At 39.0% G+C, this 24,674-nt stretch overlaps 2 protein-coding genes across 21 annotated transcripts in view; both read right to left on the reverse strand.

The window, feature by feature from the left end:
* etnppl (ethanolamine-phosphate phospho-lyase) overlaps nt 1–13,546 on the reverse strand; it is a 36,541-nt gene extending 22,995 nt beyond the window's left edge. The window contains exons 1-6 of the mRNA XM_029674843.2: nt 13,396–13,546; nt 12,535–12,653; nt 11,763–11,922; nt 7,543–7,617; nt 6,977–7,070; nt 3,822–3,938 (exon numbers count right to left, since the gene is read on the reverse strand). Of these exons, the coding sequence (XP_029530703.1) occupies nt 3,822–3,938; nt 6,977–7,070; nt 7,543–7,617; nt 11,763–11,922; nt 12,535–12,653; nt 13,396–13,454 (624 nt within the window). The 5' untranslated portion in view covers nt 13,455–13,546. The remainder of the gene's footprint in view (nt 1–3,821; nt 3,939–6,976; nt 7,071–7,542; nt 7,618–11,762; nt 11,923–12,534; nt 12,654–13,395) is intronic.
* Nucleotides 13,547–18,994: 5,448 nt separating this feature from the next.
* Nucleotides 18,995–24,674, reverse strand: part of LOC115138227 (collagen alpha-1(XXV) chain) — a 176,684-nt gene continuing 171,004 nt past the window's right edge. For 13 of the 20 annotated variants that reach the window (XM_065025576.1, XM_065025583.1, XM_065025572.1 and 10 more), the window contains 2 exons: nt 24,474–24,512; nt 23,166–24,351 (listed from right to left, as the gene is read on the reverse strand). In XM_065025576.1, the coding sequence (XP_064881648.1) occupies nt 24,316–24,351; nt 24,474–24,512 (75 nt within the window). In that variant the 3' untranslated portion in view covers nt 23,166–24,315. Of the gene's footprint in view, nt 24,352–24,473; nt 24,513–24,674 lie in introns of all 20 variants that reach the window. The other 7 variants (XM_065025573.1, XM_065025585.1, XM_065025571.1 and 4 more) reach the window with 3 other exon arrangements.

Genomic DNA, 24,674 nt, shown 5'->3' on the forward strand with positions numbered 1-24,674 from the left:
AGGGTGTGAACGATGCTGAATGGGTGTAGACAAAGAAGTGCTTTTCACGAGATATCAAAACATTCAAAGGTGATTTTCTCAAAAGTGAGCTTACAAGTTGATCAACTTTCAAAGCATAATTACTTTCCCATTGTTCCTCAAATGCAGTGTATGATATACCATTTTGTAGCTCTTAGTCTCTACTTTTATCAAACATAAAAAACACAATTTCACATTATGCTACATAAGACCAAATCTATGTGGTGAGTCACAAATATTAAAGGGGTGAAATGTAGCTTTGTGCATGACCAAACACATTCACAAAGAAATGTGAGTTAAAGATCAGTCATTCTCATTGAAAGCAAGTCTGATAAGAGAGATCCATTCTATGCTTCGTTTTTGTGTATTTTTACTTTCGGTTTTGTACACCAGCTTCAAACAGCTGAAAATATGATATTATTGGCTTTTGAAAATATATTTCACAGCGGTTTAGATATGGTACAATGATTCTTTACACTATTCATTCTAAATTGTGCATATGCAGGTATCCCTTGTAAAATAGGCCTTGGTCTCAAATGTTGTTAAAATAAAGGTACAAAAATAAATAGTAACATTGCTTGTTTGGAAACATAAACTGAAATTAGGCGAACATTTTAGAATTTTAGCAACCAGACAATGGCGGATTGATATCTTCATATTGCGCCTTTAAGTTCAGCAATTACTGTTTATAATTATGAGATATTTTCAGTAGATTTGCAGGTAGGGCTGGGAAATATACATAATTAATTAGATTCATTTGAATGTGTTTTAGCACAATGTTCCAAATTCCTGTATCGCAAGAATCAAAGTTTGTATTTTTTGTTGTTTTTATGAGCATTCTGTCTTTTTGGTCTCGTCTCCTTCGCTCCTTCGGTGCTGTCTGGACTGTGCACCTTCCCACACTAACACCAAGCCCCTCCCCCTGCCACTCACAACAACAAAGACGAAAGATCTTCCTCTCTGACAACAAGCAGTTTAAACTTCATATTTGCATTTGAGGTTTGGTCCAACAGAATCGGTCATACGGACACAGAAACACTTAAGACATTATTTTACTGTAATAGACGAGAACTTGACCTTTATAACGATACCCTTTTTATGTCTCAACTCCCAAAATGTAAAACAAAGCAGATCCTACTATAGAGCCCCAAAGTGGAGGTGTCATAATACCCATAAAACCTAGCGGTCAAACAGGGAAATTGTTCTAATCGTTTTTCCACCATAAATTTTAGAAACACTTCAAATAAGGGCTGTAATTTCGTATAAGCTTACCCTGGCGTGAAGTTTTGACAAACATGTAAATCTCTCGTGGTCTAGGTGACTTTTATCAATATACACTACATGAACAAAAATATGTGGACACCTGCTTGTCGAGAATTTCATTCCAAAATCATGGGCATTAATATGGAGTTGGCCCCTCTTTGCTGCTATAACAGCCTCCACTCTTCTGGGAAGGCTTTCTACTAAATGTTGAATTATTGCTGGTGTTGGGTGATTAAGCCTGGGGCTCGGCATTTCAATTAATCCCAAAGTTGTTTGATGGGGTTGAGGTCAGGGATCTGTGCAAGCCAGTCAAGTTATTACACAGATCTTGACAAACCATTTCTGCATGGACCTCACTTTGTGCACGGGGGCATTGTCATGCTGAAACAGGAAAGGGCCTTCCCCAAACTGTTGCCACAAAGTAGGAAGCACAGAATCATCTAGAATGTCATGTATGCTGTAGCGTTAAGACTTCCTTTCACTGGAACTAAGGGGCCAAGCCCGAACCATGAAAAAAAGCCCCAAACCATTATCTATCCTCCACCAAACTTTACAGTTGCCACTATGCATTGGGGCAGGTAGCGTTCTCCTGGCATCCGCCAAACCCAGATTCGTCTCTCTGACTACCAGATGGTGAAGCGTGATTCATTTATCAAGACAAAGGGTGGCTACTTGAAGAATCTCAAATATAAAATAAAACTCTTTCTTGGTTACTACATGATTCCATATGTGTTATTTCATAGTTTTGATGTCTTCACTATTATTCTACAATGTAGAACATTGTAAAAATAAAGAAACTCTGGACTGAGTAGGTGTGTCCAAAATTTTGACTGGTACTGTATGTAAATGTGATATCATTCAATTTACTACAGGTGGACTCCAATCAAGTTGTAGAAACATCTCTAAGGATGATCAATGGAAACAGGATGCACATGAGCTCAATTTCGAGTCTCATAGCAAAGGGTCTGAATCCTTATGAAAATAAGGTATTTCTGTTTTTTTATAAATGTGCAAACATTTCTAGAAACCTGTTTACGCTTTGTCATTATGGGGTTTTGTGTGTAGATTGCTGAGCATTTTTATTTATTTAACCCATTTTATAATAAGGCTGTAAGGTAACAAAATGTGGAAAAATTCAAGGGGTCTGAATACTTTCCGAAAGCATTGTATACTGGTATTTGGCTCTATTTACAGATTTGAAAATGCTAATTAACATCATAGTAGACATCATGCAAAACTACAAATCCCTGCAAGCTCCTGCACGTCATCTCTAGCTGACAACTTTGCTAATAAGTATTGTGTCAATTTAAAACTTGCACATGACAGTTCACAGAATTGTCTATTTAAAGAAGTGTAGCCAATGTATTAATTACTACATTTAGGGAACATCAGATAGTTCATCCAGAGATTTTTTGCTTTTGCCTAGATTCTGCAGTCTGGTCCAGATCGTCGTGGCATTTGTAGTTATTTATGATAACTACATTAGAAGCTAATTCATTTGGGGGGGGGGTAAATACAGGCAAATATATTGATATTTTACCTTGTCCTAGAGAGATTTACACAGTTATCAAAATGTCACGCCAGGGTAAGTCTACACGAAACACAGCCCTTATTTTAAATGTTTCTAAAATCCCTTATGGGAAAAATGAATGGTGGAAAAACGATTAGAACCATTTCCCTGTTTGACCGCTAGGTTTTATGGGTATTAATGACTCATACTGTGGTACACCATAACGAGAGTATCAATGAACATGATTGTGAAAAATGTATAATCACTGCTAGTAGCATTTTAGCCACAGACTGTCATGTGCTAGCTGTTTAGTCTGTGTTTTATGAATGCGCAATAGCATTTAAAGATGCATTTATATCAGGAATTGGAAACTTGTTCTCATTCTGAAAAATAAGCATGATAACCAGGTAGGCAACTTATCTTAACAAATATCTTAACAAAGTGAACGGGCTATGTTGTTCAAACAGTTGGAGAGGACAGGAGGGTGTATTCATAACAGTTCAACTGTTATACCTTGTTAGCAAGCAAATAGATACAAGTTGACGTTAAATATAAAGATTAGCTGGCTACTGACTAGCACGTGGGCTTGTACTTGAGAGATTGTTTATGGTATCTGTGTTCATTTTCTATAATGCCTGCTTACAAGAAGTGCATTGTGCATGGTTCTGGTTAGATTTGTAACAGAAATGGCATTTTCATAGACAGACTTGAAAGTTAGATCAGTGATTATTGCAAAAAAGCAGGTTAAACTATTTTGATAAAATAACTAAATTATCAGTGGGTCTTATTGTTGTGGAAAGGATATATTTAGCCTAGGTATAATTTGACATGCAGTGTACTGACCTTTAATGTTTTGCATCAAAGCTTATTTAGAGAAAATGTTACATTGTTTCAAATTCATATTGTGAATCGCCCATAAATTTGACCAAATTGTGAAATGATTTTTAGGCGACATCGCCCAGCCCTATTTGTAGGCATCAGATACTCTAGGTTAGGTAACCCAGAATATGACACCATTTTTATTTTGTACCTTGTGTCCTTTCTCATGGGCTTTCTGTATAAGATTGTTGACGTCATCTGCATATGCTGTGGCGGGGTCTGGATGGTCTTGTCTATAGTTGCCTCTGTAGAGGTCAGGGCTCAGAGCCTAGGGGAATGGGGGAAAAGAACACAGTTGGAACATATTTTATAAAAGCACAGCATGTGAAAAACCAACTGAGCAATCAGTCTAAAGAGCAATGAATTTAGGGATGCTTGGATCTAGCATACAGCAGCATAGTGTGCATCATCAAACACTATGAGAATTTTGAGGTAGGCTCAGGAGTGAGAGTAGATTTAATTTCTTCCCGGTACTGGAACTCCTACAGTTGAAGTCGGAAGTTTAGCCAAATACATTTAAACTCAGTTTTTCACAATTCCTGACATTTAATCCCAGTAAAAATTCCCTGTTTTAGGGCAGTTAGGATCACCAATCTATTTTAAGAATGTGAAATGTCAGAATAATAGTAGAGAGAATTATTTATTTCATTCATCACATTCCCAGTGGGTCAGAAGGTTACTTACACTCAATCAGTATTTGGTAGCATTGCCTTTAAATTGTTTAACTTGGGTCAAATGTTTCGGGAAGCCTTCCACAAGCTTCCCACAATAAGTTGGGTGAATGTTGGCCCATTCCTCCTGACAGAGCTGGTGTAACTGAGTCAGGTTTCTTGGCCTCCTTGCTCGCAAACGCTTTTTCAGTTCTGCCCACAAATGTTCTATAGGATTGAGGTCAGGGCTTTGTGATGGTCACTCCAATACCTTGACTTGGTTGTCCTTAAGCCATTTTGCCACAACTTTGGAAGTGTGCTTAGGGTCATTGTCCATTTGGAAGACCCATTTGTGACCAAGCTTTAACTTTCTGACTGATGTCTTGAGATGTTGCTGCAATATATCCACATAATTTTCCTGCGTCATGATGCCATCTATTTTGTGAAGTGCACCAGTCCCTCCTGCAGCAAAGCACCCCCACAACATAATGCTGCCACCCCCGTGCTTCACGGTTGGGATAGTGTTCTTCAGCTTGCAAGCGTTCCCCTTTTCCTCCGAACATAACGATGGTCATTATAGCCAAACAGTTCTATTTGTGTTTCATCAGACCAGAGGACATTTCTCCAAAAAGTAGGATCTTCGTCCCCATGTGCAGTTGCAAACCATAGTCTGGCTTTCTTTTTTATGGTGGTTTTGGAGCAGTGGCATCTTCCTTGCTGAGCGGCCTTTCAGGTTATGTCGATATAGGACTCGTTTTACTGTAGATATAGATACGTTTCTACCGGTTTCCTTTTCCAGCAAGGTCCTTTGCTGTTGTTCTTGGATTGATTTGCACTTTTCGCACCAAAGTATGTTCATTTCTAGGAGACAGAACGCATCTCCTTCCTGAGCGGTATGATGACTGCGTGGTCCCATGGTGTTTACTTGCGTACCTTTGTTTGTACAGATGAACATGGTACCTTCAGGCGTTTGGAAATTGCTCCCAAGGATGAACCAAACTTGTGGAGGTATACACATTTTCAGGTCTTGATCAGGTCTTGGCTGATTTATTTTAGATTTTCCCATGATGTCAAGCAAAGAGGCACTGAGTCTGAAGGTAGGTCTTGAAATACATCCACAGGTACACCTCCAATTGACTCAAATCATTTCAATTAGCCTATCAGAAGCTTCTAAAGCCATGACATTCGTTTCTGGAATTTTCCAAGCTGTTTAAAGACACAGTCAACTTAGTATATGTAAACTTCTGACACACTGGAATTGTGATACAGTGAATTATAAGTGAAATAATCTGTCTGTAAACAATTGTTGGAAAAATGACTTGTGTCATGCACAAACTAAATGTCCTAACCGACTTGCCAAAACTATAGTTTGTTAACAAGAAATGTGTGGAGTGGTTGAAAAACAAGTGTTTGTAACCTAAGTGTATGTAAACTTCAGAACTGTATGTGTGCATGTACAGATTTTTTTTTTTAAAGACATGTCATTTAACTGTAAAAATGTATAACTTTTAATGTGACATGAACACAACAGGCATGATGTTTTCATCTGATTGTCAAATAAATCACTTAAAAAAGTAGGCTACCTGCGAACATTCACCACTCTAAAATAAGTCCACTATCTAAAACAGTTCACTGTGCACCTGCCATTTGCTGAATGGAAAGAGACGTCTATTAAAACACCAAAAAGTGAAATGACATTTGGTGATTGCCATTAGGCACACTTGTAGCCTGAATTGATTGATGCGTCCACTGCTGTCTATGTGCGTCTCGGTTCCGGTCAGTCCTCTCTGTCTTGGCAAAATTGGATTGTTCACGTTGAACCACACTTCATTTTGGAGCGTATACCACCCATTTTCAAGTACATTCTAAAAATGTTCATGTGACTGATAGGTGGTAATGATAAATGATGGTGTAATAGCCTACAGATTTCTTGCCATCTTTGTTTCAATTCTTGTGATATGCTCATGTTTTACCGGTGTGATGTACACCCACTACTTATTTTTCCGGTAAACCCGTACCGGACCGGCTTACTTTCACTCCTGGGTAGGCTATTCAAACATTAGCATGGTTCCAGATCTGTTTGTGCTATGATGTCAACTCCTGACAAATGAGTGACAAGGAGTGAGACGTGATGGCTCAAAAAGAACTGAGACCAGGCATGTTACTGTTAAACAAGCAAGCTACAAATTTGAGTTGGTAAGTAATTACATTAGTACAAACTTGAGATACAGTATGTACATATTCTATCTTGCGGTTGAAAATAAGTGATGCTAGATTTTCCGGTTCTCAGTTTAGCGAGACAATTTCTCATATCAACCCACATTCATAATCCATATAAGGTGGTGAGACAGGCTGACGTAGTTCACATAGCATGTAACATTATAGTAGGATATCCTACAACCAGCCACATCAGACTTCATCTATAATATCAAGGTGACTGATCTTAGGAACATACTCTGCCACTTTATCGCTGCATCAAAGAGAAACAGCGCCTTAAAACAGTATGTATCTTATCAGAATAAGAACAGGAACATGACCTGTGGGATTGCTTCCTACTTTACTGTGCCTGTTTCACACACTACCCTGTCAAATCCAATGGAGCATGTTGAGTCATGATGTTTTCATTCTGCGGTGGCAGACGGACCGGGATACTTACCACGTGAACAGATTTGCTCTGCTCTGCATTGGCCAGCTGGTGAAATTTATAAGGGCTGATGTTAATGAGCGATGACACGTGGCCGTGATAGGCACTGCAAATAGAGGAACATGGAAACACTGATGGTGACAGATGAAATACCAGATTCTCAATGAAATCTAGAGTAAATTCGGTTAATGACATGTTATAAGTGAACATTGATCATAGAACTCTCTAACACATATGCACATTTAGGGCACACATAAAAAAAATCACATTAGCAGAATAATTAACATTTGGACCAGATGGCATATTATCTAAGACGAGTCTGGGTTAGTTAGTGTTTTTACTGCTCTAGAGAGAACAACTTACAAAGAATTTGCAACTGTGCAAAGTATGCAGATGTTATTATTGGAGAGAGACAACGTTTTAAACTCTGTATTTACACTTCTTCTTTACATTAAGATCAGATCCTGGTTTTAATTTTACCTTCTGTTCTTTTATGTTTTATTCTCCCTATAATATAACAGGTGCAAACTTTTCACTTGTCGCAAACACAAATGCCTACACCCACAGTGTTGACTTACTTGTCCAACGTTATGACGTCTTTGTGGCCTGTGTACTCCCAGGCCAGTCTGAGTGCCAGGTCGTTGGCTTCAGAGCTGAAGTTCAAAGGGTAAAGTTCACTTCAGTTACACAGTCACCACAGAATACACAGACTTGGCCCTGGATATCACAGTTAAGAGTTTAAGAGTAACAAGAGTTTATATTTAACAGTCCTGCATAAAGGGATAGAATGGCCATCTATTGTTGCAAAATATTGGATAACCATACCATCTTCGCATTACAGGGATTTTTCTGCCATTGCAATATTTGGGCGGGCCACCTAAGCATTTTTTTTTTAAATATGATTTTTTAAATATGATTTTTTTATACATTTTTGGGATGGAAATGCGCTTTCAGTGTAAACTTAAACTAAAACTAGATATAAAGTATGTAGAAAATATAATAGACCTATATATGTTTTATAATATCATATTTGAGAACTAACAATCAACCAAAATAAAAGCTAGAATTCAAAATTCCCAAAACAATGAATTTAGCAGTTTTGATTTCGTTATTATGCTTGAGCATAAGAACACAGCATTATCCATGGCAAAATGCATAGAATTGCAGGAAATGTGCTTTAAAATTGCAACATGGGTGGTGGATAAGGTTGCTGGTTTGAATCACTGAGCCCACTCTGTGAAAAATTGGTCTGTGCCCTCAAGCAAAGGCACTAATTGCTCCTGTAAATTGCTCTGGATAAGAGTGTCTGCTAAATGACCAAATGTTTTTTTTTACATTTTCCCTCAGCTCCATGGCAGAATATGTAAAATCTCATGAAATTGGCTTTAAAATAGAAAAACTCTCTCAGCTACATAGATAAATTGTAGACTTGCAGGAAATTGGCTTAAAGGTCCAATGAAGGAGTTTTTTAAATCGTAATATCAAACTTTTATCTCAATATCAAAAAAATATGCCTGTTTTCAATAAAAATGTCCAAAAACAGCTTCTTAGCAAAGAGCAATTTCTCAAGCAAGAATTTAGCTGGGAGTGGTCTGTGTGGGGAGGGGAAAACTGAAAACGAGCTGATCTTGGCTGAGAGATTTGGAACACTCTTTCTAATTGTTTTTTAAAACTAATTTACCAACTGGTGATGTCACCAGGCAGGCCAAAACTCCATCCCACCAAAACAGGCTGAAATTTCAGGCAGTCTATTCAAACAGCTCTTACACTAAAAGGGTATTATCATAATTTTCTAAATTTCATAGTATTATTCCAACCTCATAGTATGGCAAATTACTGTACATAAAACACAGGAAAATCAAATGGGACATTAAAACATAACAGCTTTAGATGCATATAAACAATATAGATGTAATATAAATCCTAGTTTATGTTTACATTGTGTTTTGTTACAACAAATGACAGATAGAAACATTGTATCATTAGAGCAAAAGCTTTTTTGTACAGCTGGGTTCTAATGGTCTTCTGACCATGTTGCTGGGTTTAACATAATATTTATACACAAATAGCAGCCTTGTCCACCACAATGTCTAATCTTAAAAACGACTTACAAAATATGCTGTCTGTAATTGATATCACTATGTAGCAATTACATGTGGATATGAGGTAGCAGAGTTCTGGCACTGGTTCTCCATCTAGTACTTCTTGAGATGAATAGGGCCAATTTATACACTTTCAACTATTTTTGCCAAGTCAAAGCCAGTTTGTGAAAGTTTAGCAAGCAAAAAAAAAAAAAATCACTAGGGATATGTGCTTAGATTCATTCAATCAATAAAGCAATATTTACTGTGTAGAAGTAAAAGAAACTCAACTGGATACCAATGATTCATTCACGTGCTAGTCAAAACTGGAGAAACTGACATTTCCGACTTGCTAACTGGTTGAACATTGTATAACTACAAACAGTTAGCAAACCAGACATGTATGAGTTTCCTAGTTCAGACTAGCACATGAACGCGGCATTATTCAAACATGGTTTTGCCTTGGAGCAAAAAGAGTGTTGTTTAAACTAAAATCAGAAAACATCAAAGTATCAGTTTCAAAGTTTTGATTGCATTAAGGGTATTTTTTATCTTTTACTCTGTACTTTGTTATGAATACAGGTCAAAGGTCTTATTTTTGCAGAATAACAGGTTGTCCCTACCAGTCACGTGTAAGGACGCGGTGTCTAGACCAGTTCTGAGAGGTGTCCTAAAAATTGCACGTGTGTGCATTCCAAAGCCCATAGCTTGGACTTGACACTGTTCCAGACCTCATAGAAGATCTGCACTGGTTGGCTTCTCTATCCTTTTCCCTCTCTCTGTGATGTTCAGTCCTGCTGAACTCTGTCTTTCAGTCTGTCTGTATGTCTGTCTCTATCTGCCTGTTTACACACACATGTTACTGTAACTTTGGACAGAGTAACCTTGATTTTTGTAATGGAGAAGCCATATTTCAAAATGCCAGTGAGTGTTTGCAAATTCTACCATCTTTGGCTCAGTGCTTATCTGTTATTGAGCTGAGCTCTTGATGCAAAAAATGGTAATTGTAGACAAGAAGTAGATACAATGTTTGTGTTCACAAACCACCCTCATACTATCATTTTGACCCCAGAGGCATTTTGATATCATGGCTGAATAGTGGTTTATTAAATTGTTCAAATGTTTCATGACTTTGTCAATCAACTTGTTCTTCATCTAAATATTTTTTTGTGTTTCTGTACCAATCTTTTTATTTAATGTAACTAGACAAGTCAGTTAAGAACAAATACTTATTTACAATGACGGTCTACCCCAGCCGGGACGACGCTGGGCCAATTCTGCGCTACCCTATGGGACTCCCAATCACAGCTGATTGTGATATAGCCTGGAATTGAACCAGGGTCTGTAGTGACACCTCTTGCACTGAGATGCAGTGCCTTGAACCACTGTGCCACTCAGGAGCACAATATGGATTTTTTTTTTTTTTGTAATTTGATAGATAGGACCTTTATTTGAATATAGGTTTCTCTGGAGACATAATAATACGTTATCCATACCACCAGAGGGTGGACGGGGATCTGTATCAGTGATTTTGACCAGATAGAAAGATCACCTGCAGAGATATACAGTTGCCTTCAGAAAGTATTCATATACCTTGACTTATTCCACATTTTGTTGTATTACAGCTTGAATTTCAAATGTATTAAATAGATTTCATTTCCCTAACCCATCTACAGACAATACCACATAATGACAAAGTGAAAACATGTTTTTAGAAATTGTTGCCATTATTATTTTCAAAATTCTTCAAGCTCTGTCAAATTGGTTGTTAATCATTTACAACCACTTTCAGGTTGTAGATTTAAGTCAAACCTGTAACTCGGCCACTCCGGAACATTCACTGTCTTCTTGGTAAGCAACTCCAGTGTAGATTTGGCCTTGTGTTTTGGTTATTGTCCTGCTGAAAGGTGAATTCATCTCCCAGTGACTGGTGTAAAGCAGACTGAACCAGGTTTTCCTCTAGGATTTTGCCTGTGCTTAGCTCCATTCCTTTTCTTTTTTATCCTAAACCCCCCTGTTGTTGCTGTTTTACTTTAGTGACTTATTACAAGCAGGAGGCTTCTTTGCGAGCCATTGGAAAATCTCTCTGGTCTTTGTGGTTTAATCTGTGTTTGAAATTAATTGCTCGACTGAGGGACCATACAGATAATTGTATGTGTGGGGTAAAGAGGCGAGGTAGTCATCCAAAAACCCTGTTAAACAATAGTATTGCACACAGAGTGAGTTCATGCAACTTATTAAGCTAATGTTAACCCCTGAACTTATTTAGGCTTGCCATAATGAAGGGCTTAAATACCTATTGACTTTTAATTTTTAATTAATTTGGAAAAATTTGGAAAAACATAGCTTCACTTTGACATTATGGGGTATTGTGTGTGACAAAAAAAATGCAATTTAATCTATTTTAAATTCAGGCTGTAACACAACAATTGGAAAAAGGCAAGGGTTGTTAATAGTCTTTTTATAATGTTATTTAACTAGGTAAGTCAGTTCTTATTTAAATTCTTATTTACAATGACTGCCAACACCGGCCCAATTGTGTGCCACCCTATGGGACTCTCAATCACGGCCGGTTGTGATACAGCCTGGATTCAATCCAGGGTGTCTGTAGTGACACCTCAAGCACTAAGATGCAGTGCCTTAGACCGCTGCGCCACTCGGGAGCACTTTCTGAAGGCACTGTTTAAAAACATTGACTGAAATGACCATGTACATACCCTGAGTTGACAAAGTAGCAAACAGAGAGCTTTTCAGGTAGAGTAGCCTGCAGCCTCTGGGCGTACTGGACAAGGTTATCATGCAGGAAGCGTGAGTTAGTATTCAGTAGTTCCATCTGTTCAGCCCCAGCCTTCACCACCATTGGGTGACTGTGACCCACTGGGGAGTCAAGCACACAACCATAGAATTGGTCTTCAAGTTAATGGCAATCATATAATTGAAATCGCTCAATTTTTTTTGTATCATTCCGCTGGGCTGCAGAAGTGTTGGCTTCCTGATATTAGGTAGTGATGAGGGAAAGAGGTAATACTTTACAAAATGTAATTGTGTTGCTCTTGCATGGAAATACAGTACCAGTCAAAAGTTTGGACATACCTACTAAATCAAGGGCTTTTCTTTATTTGTACTATTTTCTACATTGTAGAATAGTAGTGAAGACATCAAAACTATTAAATAACACATATAGTATAATGTAGTAAACAACAAAGTATTAAAGAAATCAAAATATATTTTATATTTGAGATTCTTCAAAGTAGCCACCCTTTGCTTTGATGACAGCTTTCCACACGTGGCATTCTCTCAACCAGCTTTATATTATATTATTTATATTTATATTAGTCAGTCAAAAGCTAGCAAACTTAGTATGCAATAAATCTGTCAGTTTCTCCATCAGATCCTGTGACCATATCATGTTCTACACTAAAATCACTGCAGTGAGTGTGTGATGTCACTGTCTATGTAAGTGAATAATGTGTTTGTGCCTGCGCTCACCGTGTGCAACGTTGTTGATGCAGTCCAAGTATCGCACACCATTCTCGTCATACATGTACTGGCCTTTGGCCCGCACAATCTTGATGGGATCATGGCTGAAGAACACCTTACATGATGGACTGAAAGAGAACGGAGTCTTAATACATTGATACTGTAGCAATTGGTGGTCATGGTGGTCATCCTGGTTCTTGGTTGCAGGGAAATGTGCACTCACTACCTCCTGTGCCATAAAGGGCAAGGCATCTAGGCATAACTAGAAATAAGTGTACTTACATATAGGAGGCAAAGATACTAAAATTGACTTGTTGTCTTAAACAAAAATAACCTTTATTCGAAATGCAATTCAGTAAAATGAATAAGATTGGTCTCAAAATAATGCATAGCCAACCACTATCCGTAGGCTTCCCTGTCAGCTTATATAATAAAAGAGCATCATTATCGTTGCTAATAGCACACATAAAGTCACGATAACCTATACCTTTTACGCAAAATATAATTGTTGTGTTGAAAATAAGGAAACTTTAAAAAGTATTTTATTTCAGTTAGACCACGTTCTTTCACTTCTGGTTTGAGACAAGAGATGACACGTATCTCAAGTTATTGTGTGGCATGTAACGTTAACTCTCGAATTGAGAAAGGACTCACGTTCTCTGTCAGGCATGGCTTATAGCATACACATTCGATAAAAATTACATGCATTTCTTTTGGCATTATTTCAATGTTCCCGAAATAGAAAGTCCCTGTGATATAGCTTTATTGTAATTACATTTAAAATACTTTCTTATAGTCTCAGCAACCAGTGCAGAATTTGGAAGACATTTGACTATTAAACACAGTAGCATAAAAAAACCGATGTCTTACCCAATGTGCTTTTTCCGAAGATCGATGGTCTTCTCCTTAGGAAACATTTCTGCTGACATCCTGGCGTTCTTTCATTCAGAGAAAATGATCAGTTGTCCCTCATTTATCTCCGTTTTGTCAGTCCAGAAATTGCGTTGCAACGGACCCGCGCAGGCACACGCACGCACACGGATTTGCAGCACAATACTGCCCTCTAGACACATTTTCATTTCTGCTGTGAAAACGGCAACGCTAGGACACTGACCGCAAGTCACAGCTGGTGACGCATGATTAGCCTATAACTCATGATAAAGTACTGAATTACTACACGAAACCTATTCGTGCAGTAGTGAATATGAAAAGACATGTAGGGATTGTGTAGTGAATGTGTAGTTGATGCACTACTCAAGATACACAAGTAGAGTTTGGTAGTGTTAATTAGGAAAACAAAAGTTTTAATAAACAGGTAGAGATTTTTACTACTTGATGTCGGTAGTAAATAAGTAGTCAAAACATTACAGCTTTACTACACAGGTGATGGCCATCGTTGGTAAGATTAACATTGTTTATCAAATATCAAATATTTTTCTGTGTTGTATTATGTGCAGTGGCAACCCGTCATTCCGGGCAGAGCCCCACCTGTTTAGCTGTTTTGCATGTTATTTTGTCATTAATACGTGACACGTATCAGTTTGCAATTAAAAAAAAATATATATATAAAAAAATAAAGCCGCATAAAAACTTTGTCTCTATTTTGCTTTCTTGAGTAAGGCAGCTCCATAATGCAGGTGTTTCAGCCTAGCTCAGTGTTTTCTGTGGTGGGGCAGCCAGTGGAAAATACACAGAGTAGGGGTTGGTAATGTTCTCTAGTTGCGCCATAATTGGCTCAGTGTTCTGTCACTCATGGGGACACCACGTCGCCACAAAATCTACGGGTAGAGTTCGAAAATTCAAGACCCTTGGGTGCTGCCATAGTTACATTAGAATGGCCCATCCAAGAAGGTTCAAGGTCATTGGCCACAGATAAAACAACATCAAATCACATTATATCTACCGTAGCTTTGATTGGACTGATCGTGTCAACATACTTTCAAAATCTTAGCTAGCAAGCTAGTGTAACCGATGTTAAATTGCTAGCTAGTTAGCGGTGGTGCGTTTCAATCGGTGACGTCACTCGCTCTGAGACCTGAAGTAGTTGTTCCCTTGCTCTGCAAGGGCCGTGGCTTTTGTGGCGCGATGGGTAGTGTGATGCTTCGTGGGTGACTGTTATTGATGTGTGTAGAGGGTCCCTGGTTCGAGCCCGGGTAAGTGCGAGGTGCTTTTTTAACAAAAGTTAAACTGTTACACTAGCAGTCATCATCATGAGTCAAGTCAACAATCTACTGGCAAATCATTTTCAATCCTTGTCATATGAAGAGAAATAATGAAGAGAAATTATAGATAAAATGCATCGGTGTTCATCTTGGACATAAACATTACCCAACAAGTTGGAAATCGCAAATTCAACAGTGAGTGGTTTGGAAGGAAACAGTAACTAACTGCAAGCAATTGCAAAGCAACGCCTGCTATTCAGGGGAGTGTGTGTTTAGTCCAAGTCTGGGTTTAAGGGTGACTTTTCCAAGCTTAAAAGGAAAACTTTCGACATTGGCCATGCTGTCAATCCAGTATCCGTTCTGCCGCGCTCAAAACAACTGGAAACTCGGAACTGGAAAATCTCAGACTTCAGTGAGTTCAAGACAATTGGGAACTCTGGAAAAAAAAGAGCTCCGACTGGGAGAATATGTTTTGAATGGTTATCCAACTCGGAATTGCAAGTCGGGAACTCTGGCCTCTTTCTAGAGCGCCGACCTGAAGATCATTGACATCATCATGATTCGACCTTGTTTTTTTCCAACTTCCCAGTTGTCTTGAAAGCACTATAAATCCAGAGAATGCCAGACTTTGATGACAAAATTTGCCCACGAACGATCGCCAAGCCACCTTCCTGTTTAAGTGAGCACAGCACAACAAGGTGAGTCCAAAAATGTCTTGTATGCTGCTGCATAAATTATGTAATATGCCAGGGAGATATGTATACTGTAGCTAAGAAAGTAATATTAAGTGTATGTTGTGTTAGCTGTTAGTAGCACATGCCTCACTCACCCTAATAATTTGGTCCCTTTTCCCTTTATAACTTAGCCTACTGTTCTGACTTGGTTGTGCACATGTATCCTATAGCCTGTTTTAGAGAAATGTCATAATCGAATATTGTAAGAGCTTTCATTGTCACCTTTATTTATCATACGGTTCTGACTTGGTGTACATGGAGAATACTTTAAGTATGGTCCATGTTCTGAATTCTGTCGCTGTACATTTCAAAAGTGCTGAACAAATAGTTATATTGACTATGGCCGTCCTAGCTCGCTCACTAATGTCTTGATTGAAATTACGGATTGCCTCTTATCTGCTCGTCATCCCTTCATGCCATAGTTTGTACATCTCAATTGTAAGTAGAAACCGCATGTTTTTAAGCAAATCAGCAATTTCAACAGTTTTTATAAGACAGTAAATGAGGCTGAATGAACTGTTTGGCAGCCAGACAAGGCTCCGCTGATAGCCAGGTGGAGCAGTGGTAACGTGTTGGGACTGCTGTTGGAACTCTGCTGTTGACAAAACGTTGTTTTATTTATTTACCAATATTTAACTAGGCTAGTCATTTTAGAACAAATTCTTATTCACAATGACGGCCTACCCTGGCCGATGCTGGGCCAATTGTGCACCGCCCTATGGGACTCCCAATCACGGCCGGTTGTGATACAGCCTGGAATCAAACCAGGGTCGGTTTTGACGCCTCTAGCACTGAGATGTAGTGTCTTAGACCGCTGCGCCACTCGGGAGCCCAAACAGTTTGTGGGCACAGTTTGTAACCATTATCGTGTAATTCATGTATTGTTTAGTGTTGTGTAGTGGCTTTGCTGGTTTGCCCCACCAATATTTATGTGCTAAAATTGCCACTGCTTATGTGACCTCTGTTAGCAGATGACTGATAATTGCTTATGAGATTGTCTCTTGTGCTTGTGGAAATGTGGCTGCAACAAAACAGAGCATCTGAATATAGTTAAGTCAACGCTGAATGAAGACAAGGCCTCAAAGGGATTATCAAAAAAAGTGTAAATATGTAATTTAATATGTAATTAATGACAATTTTTTTTTATTATGTTTGAATGATCTTATTTATTGTTTGATGATATAACTACAGTTAGAAACTTGAGGAAATAACATGTGCACTAGTAGTAGTGACACAGTAGTGAAACAAGATGTCAATAGTCATTTGAATAGGCAAACAGTAGTACATATGCCAGTTTTCAATAGTAATTCAAAAGGGTTTATGTAGGTAATGAAAAAGGATCAGGAGCAGGCAGTAGTGATCAGTATTGAAACAACACTACACACAAATGGCAGTAGTAATTCAGTAGGACTGAGTAGGCATACAGCAGTAATGTAGGCATACGTAGTAATTCTATAGTGAACATGTAGGAATTGTGTAGGTATGTGTAGGTTAAGTAGTACAGTAGATACCCAAAAGCTCAGTAGTTACACAGTAGTCATTAAGGGAGAATTATGTTCTGATTTGAATAGGAAATATGTAGTTCACCAGTAGTGAAACGTCCTAATTGATCACTCATTACTACTTAAAATACTATAGTAAATACATCACTACTGGTTAATTAGACTTCTCAGTAGTAGTAAAACAATAATAATGATAATAATAATAATAGTAATAATAAAACCAGTAGGTTTTGTGTAAATCTTGTGTAGTAGTGATGAGTAGTAATTCACTAGTTGTAACAGATCTTGTCCTCCTTTTCTGAGGAGGAGTAGCGAGAAGGATCGGAGGAATGCGCAGCGTGGTAAGTGTCCCTAATGTTTAATCAAACACAACAGAACACTGGAACAAAACAATAAACGTGAATAAACGAAACAGTCCCGTATGGTAACAAACACTGACACGGAAGACAAACACCCACAACCCAAAAGTGAAACCAGGCTACCTAAGTATTATTCTCAATCAGGGACAACGATTGACAGCTGCCTCTGATTGAGAACCATACGAGGCAGAACACAGAAATCCCAAATGATAGAAAAACGAACATAGACAACCCACCCAACTCACGCCCTGACCATGCTAAAACAAATACATAACAAAGGAACCAAGGTCAGAACGTGACAGTACCCCCCCCCCCCCCAAAGGTACGGATTCCGGCCGCAAAACCTAAACCTATAGGGTAAGGTCTGGGTGGCTGTCTGTCCACGGTGGCGGCTCTGGCGCGGGCCACTCCACCATAGTCTTTGTTTGCCTCCTCAACCGCCTCCGTGGCCTCTTTCGAGCGGCGACCCTCTCCGCCGACCTCAGACTGGGGACCCTAGCAATGGGCCCCGACTGGATGGGGGATTCCAGCAGCGCCGGACAGGTGGGATACTCCGGCAGCGCCAGACAGGCGGGAGACTCCGGCAGCGCCGGACAGGCAGGAGCACCTGTAGGGAGGAGACAGAGAGACAGCCTGGTGCAGGGGGCTGCCACCGGAGGGCTGGTGGGTGGAGGTGGCACCGGATAGACCGGACCGTGAAGGCGCACTGGAGCTCTTGAGCACAGAGCCTGCCCAACCTTACCTGGTTGAATGCTCCCCGTAGCCAGGCCAGTGTGGCGAGGTGGAATAGCCTGCACTGGGCTGTGCTGGCGAACCGGGGACACCATGCGCAAGGCTGGTGCCATGTACACCGGCCCGAGGAGACGCACTGGAGACCAGATGCGCTGAGCCGGCTTCATGGCACCTGGCTCGATGCCCACTCTAGCCCGGCCGATACGAGGCACTGCAATGTACCGCACCGGGCTAAGCATGCGTAATGGGGACACCGTGTGCTCCACCGCATAACATGGTGCCTGCCCGGTCCCTCTCGCTCTCTGGTAAGCACGGGAAGTTGGCGCAGGTCTCCTACCTGACTTCGCTACACTCCCCGTGTACACTCCCCGTGTGCCCCTCCCAAGGGGATGTGCAGCGTGGTAAGTGTCCATAATGTTTAATCAAACACAACAGAACACTGGAACAAAACAAAAAACGTGAATAAACGAAACAGTCCCGTGTGGTAACAAACACTGACATGGAAGACAAACACCCACAACCCAAAAGTGAAACCAGGCTACCCAAGTATGATTCTCAATCAGGGACAACGATTGACAGCTGCCTCTGATTGAGAACCATACTAGGCCGAACACAGAAATCCCAAATTATAGAAAAACTAACATTGACAACCCACCCAAGTCACGCCCTGACCATACTAAAACAAAGACATAACAAAGGAACCAATGTCAGAACGTGACAGTACACCCCCCCCCCCCCCAAAGGTACGGACTCCGGCCGCAAAACCTAAACCTAAACTAAGGTCAGATCGTGACACTAGTAATTTTTCATGAGGAATTGGCACTCATAATAATCAAAACTCTAAAATTGTGATAGTGTAGGCCTCTGAAAAAACAAAAGTGGTCAAATTAAATAACGTACAAGAAGAGCTGTTGAAGCCCTAATATTCAGAGAAGTGTCAGGAGTGACTTAAAAGGACTGTAAATTAAGACTGTAAAAGGTTATTTGAAAGACTGCATTTATTTGGCTCCAACAGTACAGTCATATGAAATGGTTTTGAAATAATGCGTGCAGAAGTATCTATAATCTGAAAGCAAATTGTATTCATTTACAAACTTGTAAAAAATGAGTGATACAAATGCAGAATAGGAAAAAAAACATAACAGAAATGAAATGTAAGTTATTCAAAAGCTGTGAGATGGACTTAGCTATTGCATTTACGTTTTAGAATACTTAGACTATGTTCAATTGAAGTTATATCTTTACTTTTCCAGCTTCTATTAGGTTGCATTACTGCACTGAGGGAAATAGGCTATAGTGTAAGGAGGATGTTAAAAGAAATGTCAGTATATATGTCAGAAAAAAGGGCTCTGGTAAATTTGCCACTAAATAAATAAAAAAGTGGTGTTGAAAAGTGGGTGCCTGGTACTTGGTGGGTTAAAGAAGTGTGTATCAACTATGTGGGGACCATCCACTACCAGCCTTTAAATGTGTGTAACTTCATAATATATAATTGGACAAAGATACAAAGAAGAATCAGCTGTAGGGTAACTGAAGACACAGCACCATCGTAGTACAAAATCTTACGAAGATTCTAAGTAAAAGACAGACCAAATCATAGACAAATTATATGTTTTCTATCACGCTACTAACAACTTAAGAGCAAATGATTTGTGGACAGCAATTGAGGCTACAATAAATCAATTCAAATCAAGCCTTAAAAATATGGATAACAAGAAAGTCTATATTTACAAGTTTGTAACTAAAAATGTAACTTGTCAATCAAAACATTTGTATTTTTTTCTAAGCCAGTGAAGTGGTACTTTTCATGGGAAACAAATTGACTAACATATTGTCCTGGTAATAAATGTCTGTAACTGTTATTAATCTGCATTCTGATGCTGCACATATCAACCAAAGTATAAATTGCACTTTTGTCAAATAAGCAGATATTAAACTCCACATTTATAATTCACTATACATACTACATTCAAACTACATTCAATGCAAAGAGAGAAATAGAGAAAGAACAATATTATCATATTTATGCTGCTTGTCAGGGACAGACGACATTTTAGCCAAGCCCATCAACACTTTCTTGTTTTATGAATACAATTGCATGCCAAGGTAAGGCCTGCAAAATTGAGTGAACTAGCATTGTAAATACCTGACCAATACATCAATTTGATGATAATGACAACAAACTTCCTTCACATCTAATGTACTTGTGTGAAATCTCAATGACAATGCACCACTATAATAGACAAAAGCTGAAAAAAACAGTATCAGGACCTTCAAAAGATACCCCCATTTTATAAGGAATGCCTGTTAAAAACCAAAATGCCTTCTTTAAGAAAAATACAAAAATAAATAATGTAACACTTAAAATAGTGAGACAAATATAAAAAGTATATGCACAAAATGTTTTAAACTGTTACATGAAAAATTATAAAGAAACCTCTGTTGTCTTATGGTTGTCATGGATAGGTAATACTCTTTAGAGATTTTTCTAACAAGATGATAGCACCATAATGACACCACACTGTAACAGATGACCTACTGTTCACACGCATACTATTTACTTTGTGACATAGCTGATAACCCTGTACAGTTGGGGTGGAGTGGTCAAACTTGTCACAAAAACAACAAAAATATAACTTTTATAGAGTGGACATGTGCCGATATTACATATAAGCCCCATTTATACATTGTGCTAATAACATGGGTCCTTTGTCCTGATCTTGTCTACGTTCTGATTGTGCCCACATTTCAGAAATGTGTCTACACATTGTATTAAAATGTGTCTGTTATCCGTCCACTGTGCCTGCATTGTGACCAGATTTCCTGGCCCCTTCCTTTATGAAAATTGTTTCACAGTTATTCTTTAAAAATAATATGTATTTATTTATTGTAAGACACATATTGATGTAATCAATCAATGGTGCCACCGGTCAATGATTTTACAGGAAAATGTACAATTTAAATGGTCTCTCTGTACAGATCTGTCTACACTTGTAAGATATCCAGACACAACGCCTCCAGAGGTTGGCAGGATGATCTGATCACAATGGATCACGATTTTGATTATCTACACCTATTAAAAAATGTGGGCACAATCAGAATGTGGACAAGATCAGGACAAAGGACGCAAGTTAGAACCAGGTATAAATGGGGCTAGAGGGTCAGTTTGCCGGACACAGATTAAGCCTAGTCCTGGACTAAAAAGTATGCTCAATAGAGATTCTCCATCGAAAATGCTTTTTAGTCCAGGAGTAGGCTTAATCTGTGTCTGGGAAACCGGCACATATTGTACTAATTGATTCCTAATCATACAATAACTGTTCCAAATTTTCTTTCCAAATTGCTATGGAATGTGATGTAAATGGCAATGAATACAATTATGGGTTACAAATGGAAGCAGGGCCATTCAACTGAAATGTGTTACCTATTGAGCCTGTCCATGTAATACACCATTTACATTGTGTAAAAAAAATATATATATATAGAGAGAGAGAAAAGGAAGAATGCTGCATGTGGTAGAGACATGATCCAGTTGAGGCAAACTGCCGTTTGACATTTGGAAAAAACAATAATTATCTAGTAAAAAATGATACATTTTTCCGAAAGGCATTATTACCTGCAAATGTACCATACTGAATTACCAGGTCATAATGTTCAAAAATCTTATTGTTGCACACATATTGCTGAAAATAAACACTGCATTTAAATGTAAAGATACAATAAACTTGCAGTGAAGCACATTGTAACTCACCGACTGTATTTTACACTTAATGGCCAGCAATGAACAAGTGTTATTATAATATTATAAAACTTGGTGTTTGCAAATCAGTGTAAAAGCTGATGCTGTGTAATCATCTTTGCTACCAACTGAAATTCCCTTTCTGTTACACAGAAGCTTATGTTCATTTGAATACATAATGTACATGCCATATTATTAACACCCAGTAATATCAACGTTTAATACATACTAACAGTGCGCAAAATAGGTGCTTTTATACTTCAACAATTTACAAGAGGTTGCCATTCCGCAATAAACACCATTCCAATTACTCAAAGCAGGTTAAAAAGGAAAGGAATGAACAAAAGCTTGAGGCACCAAAGGCTATTATACATAAAACTTTTTTTTTAAGTAAGTAGAAAAACAAACTTCAACTAAAAAGGCAGAATTCCATTGACCCTCTTGACCTTGTAGTGTTGTGACTGTAACATTGTTACAGGCAGGCACTCCTTGATTGGCAGGAGAGATGATTGTAATCTCTCTGCCGAGGCCCACTGTCTCCCCTACTCCAAGGGATCCCAAACAAGTCTGTTCAATCCGAAGTCCTTGTCAGCCTAGCTCATTTCCGATTGGCTGTGCACAGTGCATTGAGCTCTAATTCTCTTCTCCAAGTTCAATAACAAGTGGCCGTTGACAGGGAAAGGGCCCTGGGACTCAAGACAAGTGCATCTGTGAAGACCTGCATCTATTGACCCATTGCAGATCTCACCACAATAAAGAAAATCAACCCAACTTTACTTCCTGGGGAACAATTCTTTTCAAGCCACCAGCCAAGGCGTGACTCCCTTTGGAACATTAAAAGAAAAAGGAACAAATAAAACCAAAAATGTTGAGCTTTCTTTTTTGAGTAGGTAAGATTGACAGCCAGATAGTGTTTTGCTGAAGCCATACAATTCGACCACATCAATGAAATATGTATATTAATACATATAAATATAGTTTAGGACAGTCATCATGCTTTTGGGGCGTGTGGAGGGTGTTTTGTTGGGATGGAATCTTTTAAGCTAGTAGTATGGCATCAATGGATGGTGAGAGCTAGAGCTGTTAAGAGCCAGTTCAGATCCCTCCAACGCCTCCTTCTCCTCATCCTCTGTTGTCACAACCTCCTTACTCCCCTTGAATCCGAATTAGCCATGACGTTCCAATCTGTGCCCGAGCACGCTGGTCATGCAAGGACTGGGACTAAACATCATTGTGTGTGTGCAAGTTCTGCCGATTGCCAAAGATCTGGACTCCAAGATGCGGATGTGAGAGTGACACAGAGCGAGGTGAGTAGAAGCAGCTAGGAGTGATGGACCTTTGCTCTTTTTCATTGTACACATAGAATTCTTTATTTTATATTTTCCATTAAAAATAATTATAAATACCCCAACAACATTTATTTGTTTTATTTTTTTTTACAAACCATGCTTTCGGGTTAGATTGATCACTGCAAGAAAAACAACAGAGAGAACGATGTAGTGAGATGAGGTAAGAGAGAAATGGGGTGAAATCATTTTTAGGTAAGGGTTTTTAGGCCTGACATTTTTTATTTTTTACACCACTCAAATATTTATGTGAACTAGAGGTCTTCATGGGTTCAAAGAATTGGACCTGTTCCGAAATGGACCATTCCTACCCGTACCCGATGTGCATAAATAAATGTTTTAAATATAGAGACCTGTTCCGAACGGACCCGAGGACAACTAGACCCGTTCCGTATAGAACTTGTCGGATCAAGACCTGGTACAATCCGATCCGAGTGAGGGAAGCAGCAGAAAAGTCATTTTTTTAAGCTACTTTATTAACTGGAGCTGATAAAGTGTGAGAGGAGGGAGAGAGAGGTGCAGCTCTAGCAGGCAGGGGAGGGGCCGTACTGTGAGTTTGTGACATGGGGAGCAGGGAGGAAGGGAAGAGAGACAGCAACCAAACCAAGGCGACTCGCGCTGTAGTAGAGTAATAGCTACCATAGCTAGGTTATTTATTATCAAATAACCTAGTACATGTACATATCTTGACAGAATCAAACCGGTGGACGTTAGCTAGCTAAGCCAATTGAGGCTGCAATGCATGCACTTTCTCATCCTACAGTTACAAATAACAACAACTCCATTCACATACAGTATTAAGTAGCAGCCTACCTGTTGGCTCTTGGTCGTTGTAGCCTATCCTTCTCCTTTAACTTTTAATTCCGTCATTTTAATTCCATCTTCTATTGATTTATATCTCCTAACTTTTGCCACACATGGAGGCGCTATGACTATAGCCTGTTTGACTTATAGCTTGATGACTTATAATTGGTTAACATCAACAACAAGCTACACGCGCCACGCTCCACTCTCTTGAAAAGCAAGAGGAGCAGTATAAATTATAACATTTCTTTCTCTACTGCAGCAGTCGTGTGTATGTCTGTATGGGCCATTCCGGACAAGTCAGTTAAAATTACACATACCCGAGACCCGTGACAATCATATCAGATCCGACCAGACCCTTGACATTATTTTGAATTCTGGATCCGGACCCGCTTGGGTCCCGTATTGGGTCTCAGGTATTCGGGTACAGGTGGATCCGTGAAGACCTCTAATGTGAACCGACAAAAAAAAACATGCATATGGCCAAGGCTGAGTGAAGCTCAAATACAGTACACACTATGTGTGTGTACTGTGATTTTAAAAAGCTTACATTACTGAGATAATGCTTACCTTTTGCCAACAACCAGGCATTGGTAGTCCGTCTGGGCCCTAGTAAGGGGAGAAGAAAGGGAAGAAATGACTAGTTAGTGCCACAAAATGGTGACAGAAACAAACATGCTTTTTTTTTGCTCAGAACTGATATTAGTTCACAAATGTTTGTTTGAGATTATCTCAGATTATGTGGTACAAGGTCTGTGAAGAAGTGTACCG

Source organism: Oncorhynchus nerka, linkage group LG12 (genome assembly GCF_034236695.1).
Source record: "Oncorhynchus nerka isolate Pitt River linkage group LG12, Oner_Uvic_2.0, whole genome shotgun sequence".
Taxonomy (NCBI): domain Eukaryota; kingdom Metazoa; phylum Chordata; class Actinopteri; order Salmoniformes; family Salmonidae; genus Oncorhynchus; species Oncorhynchus nerka.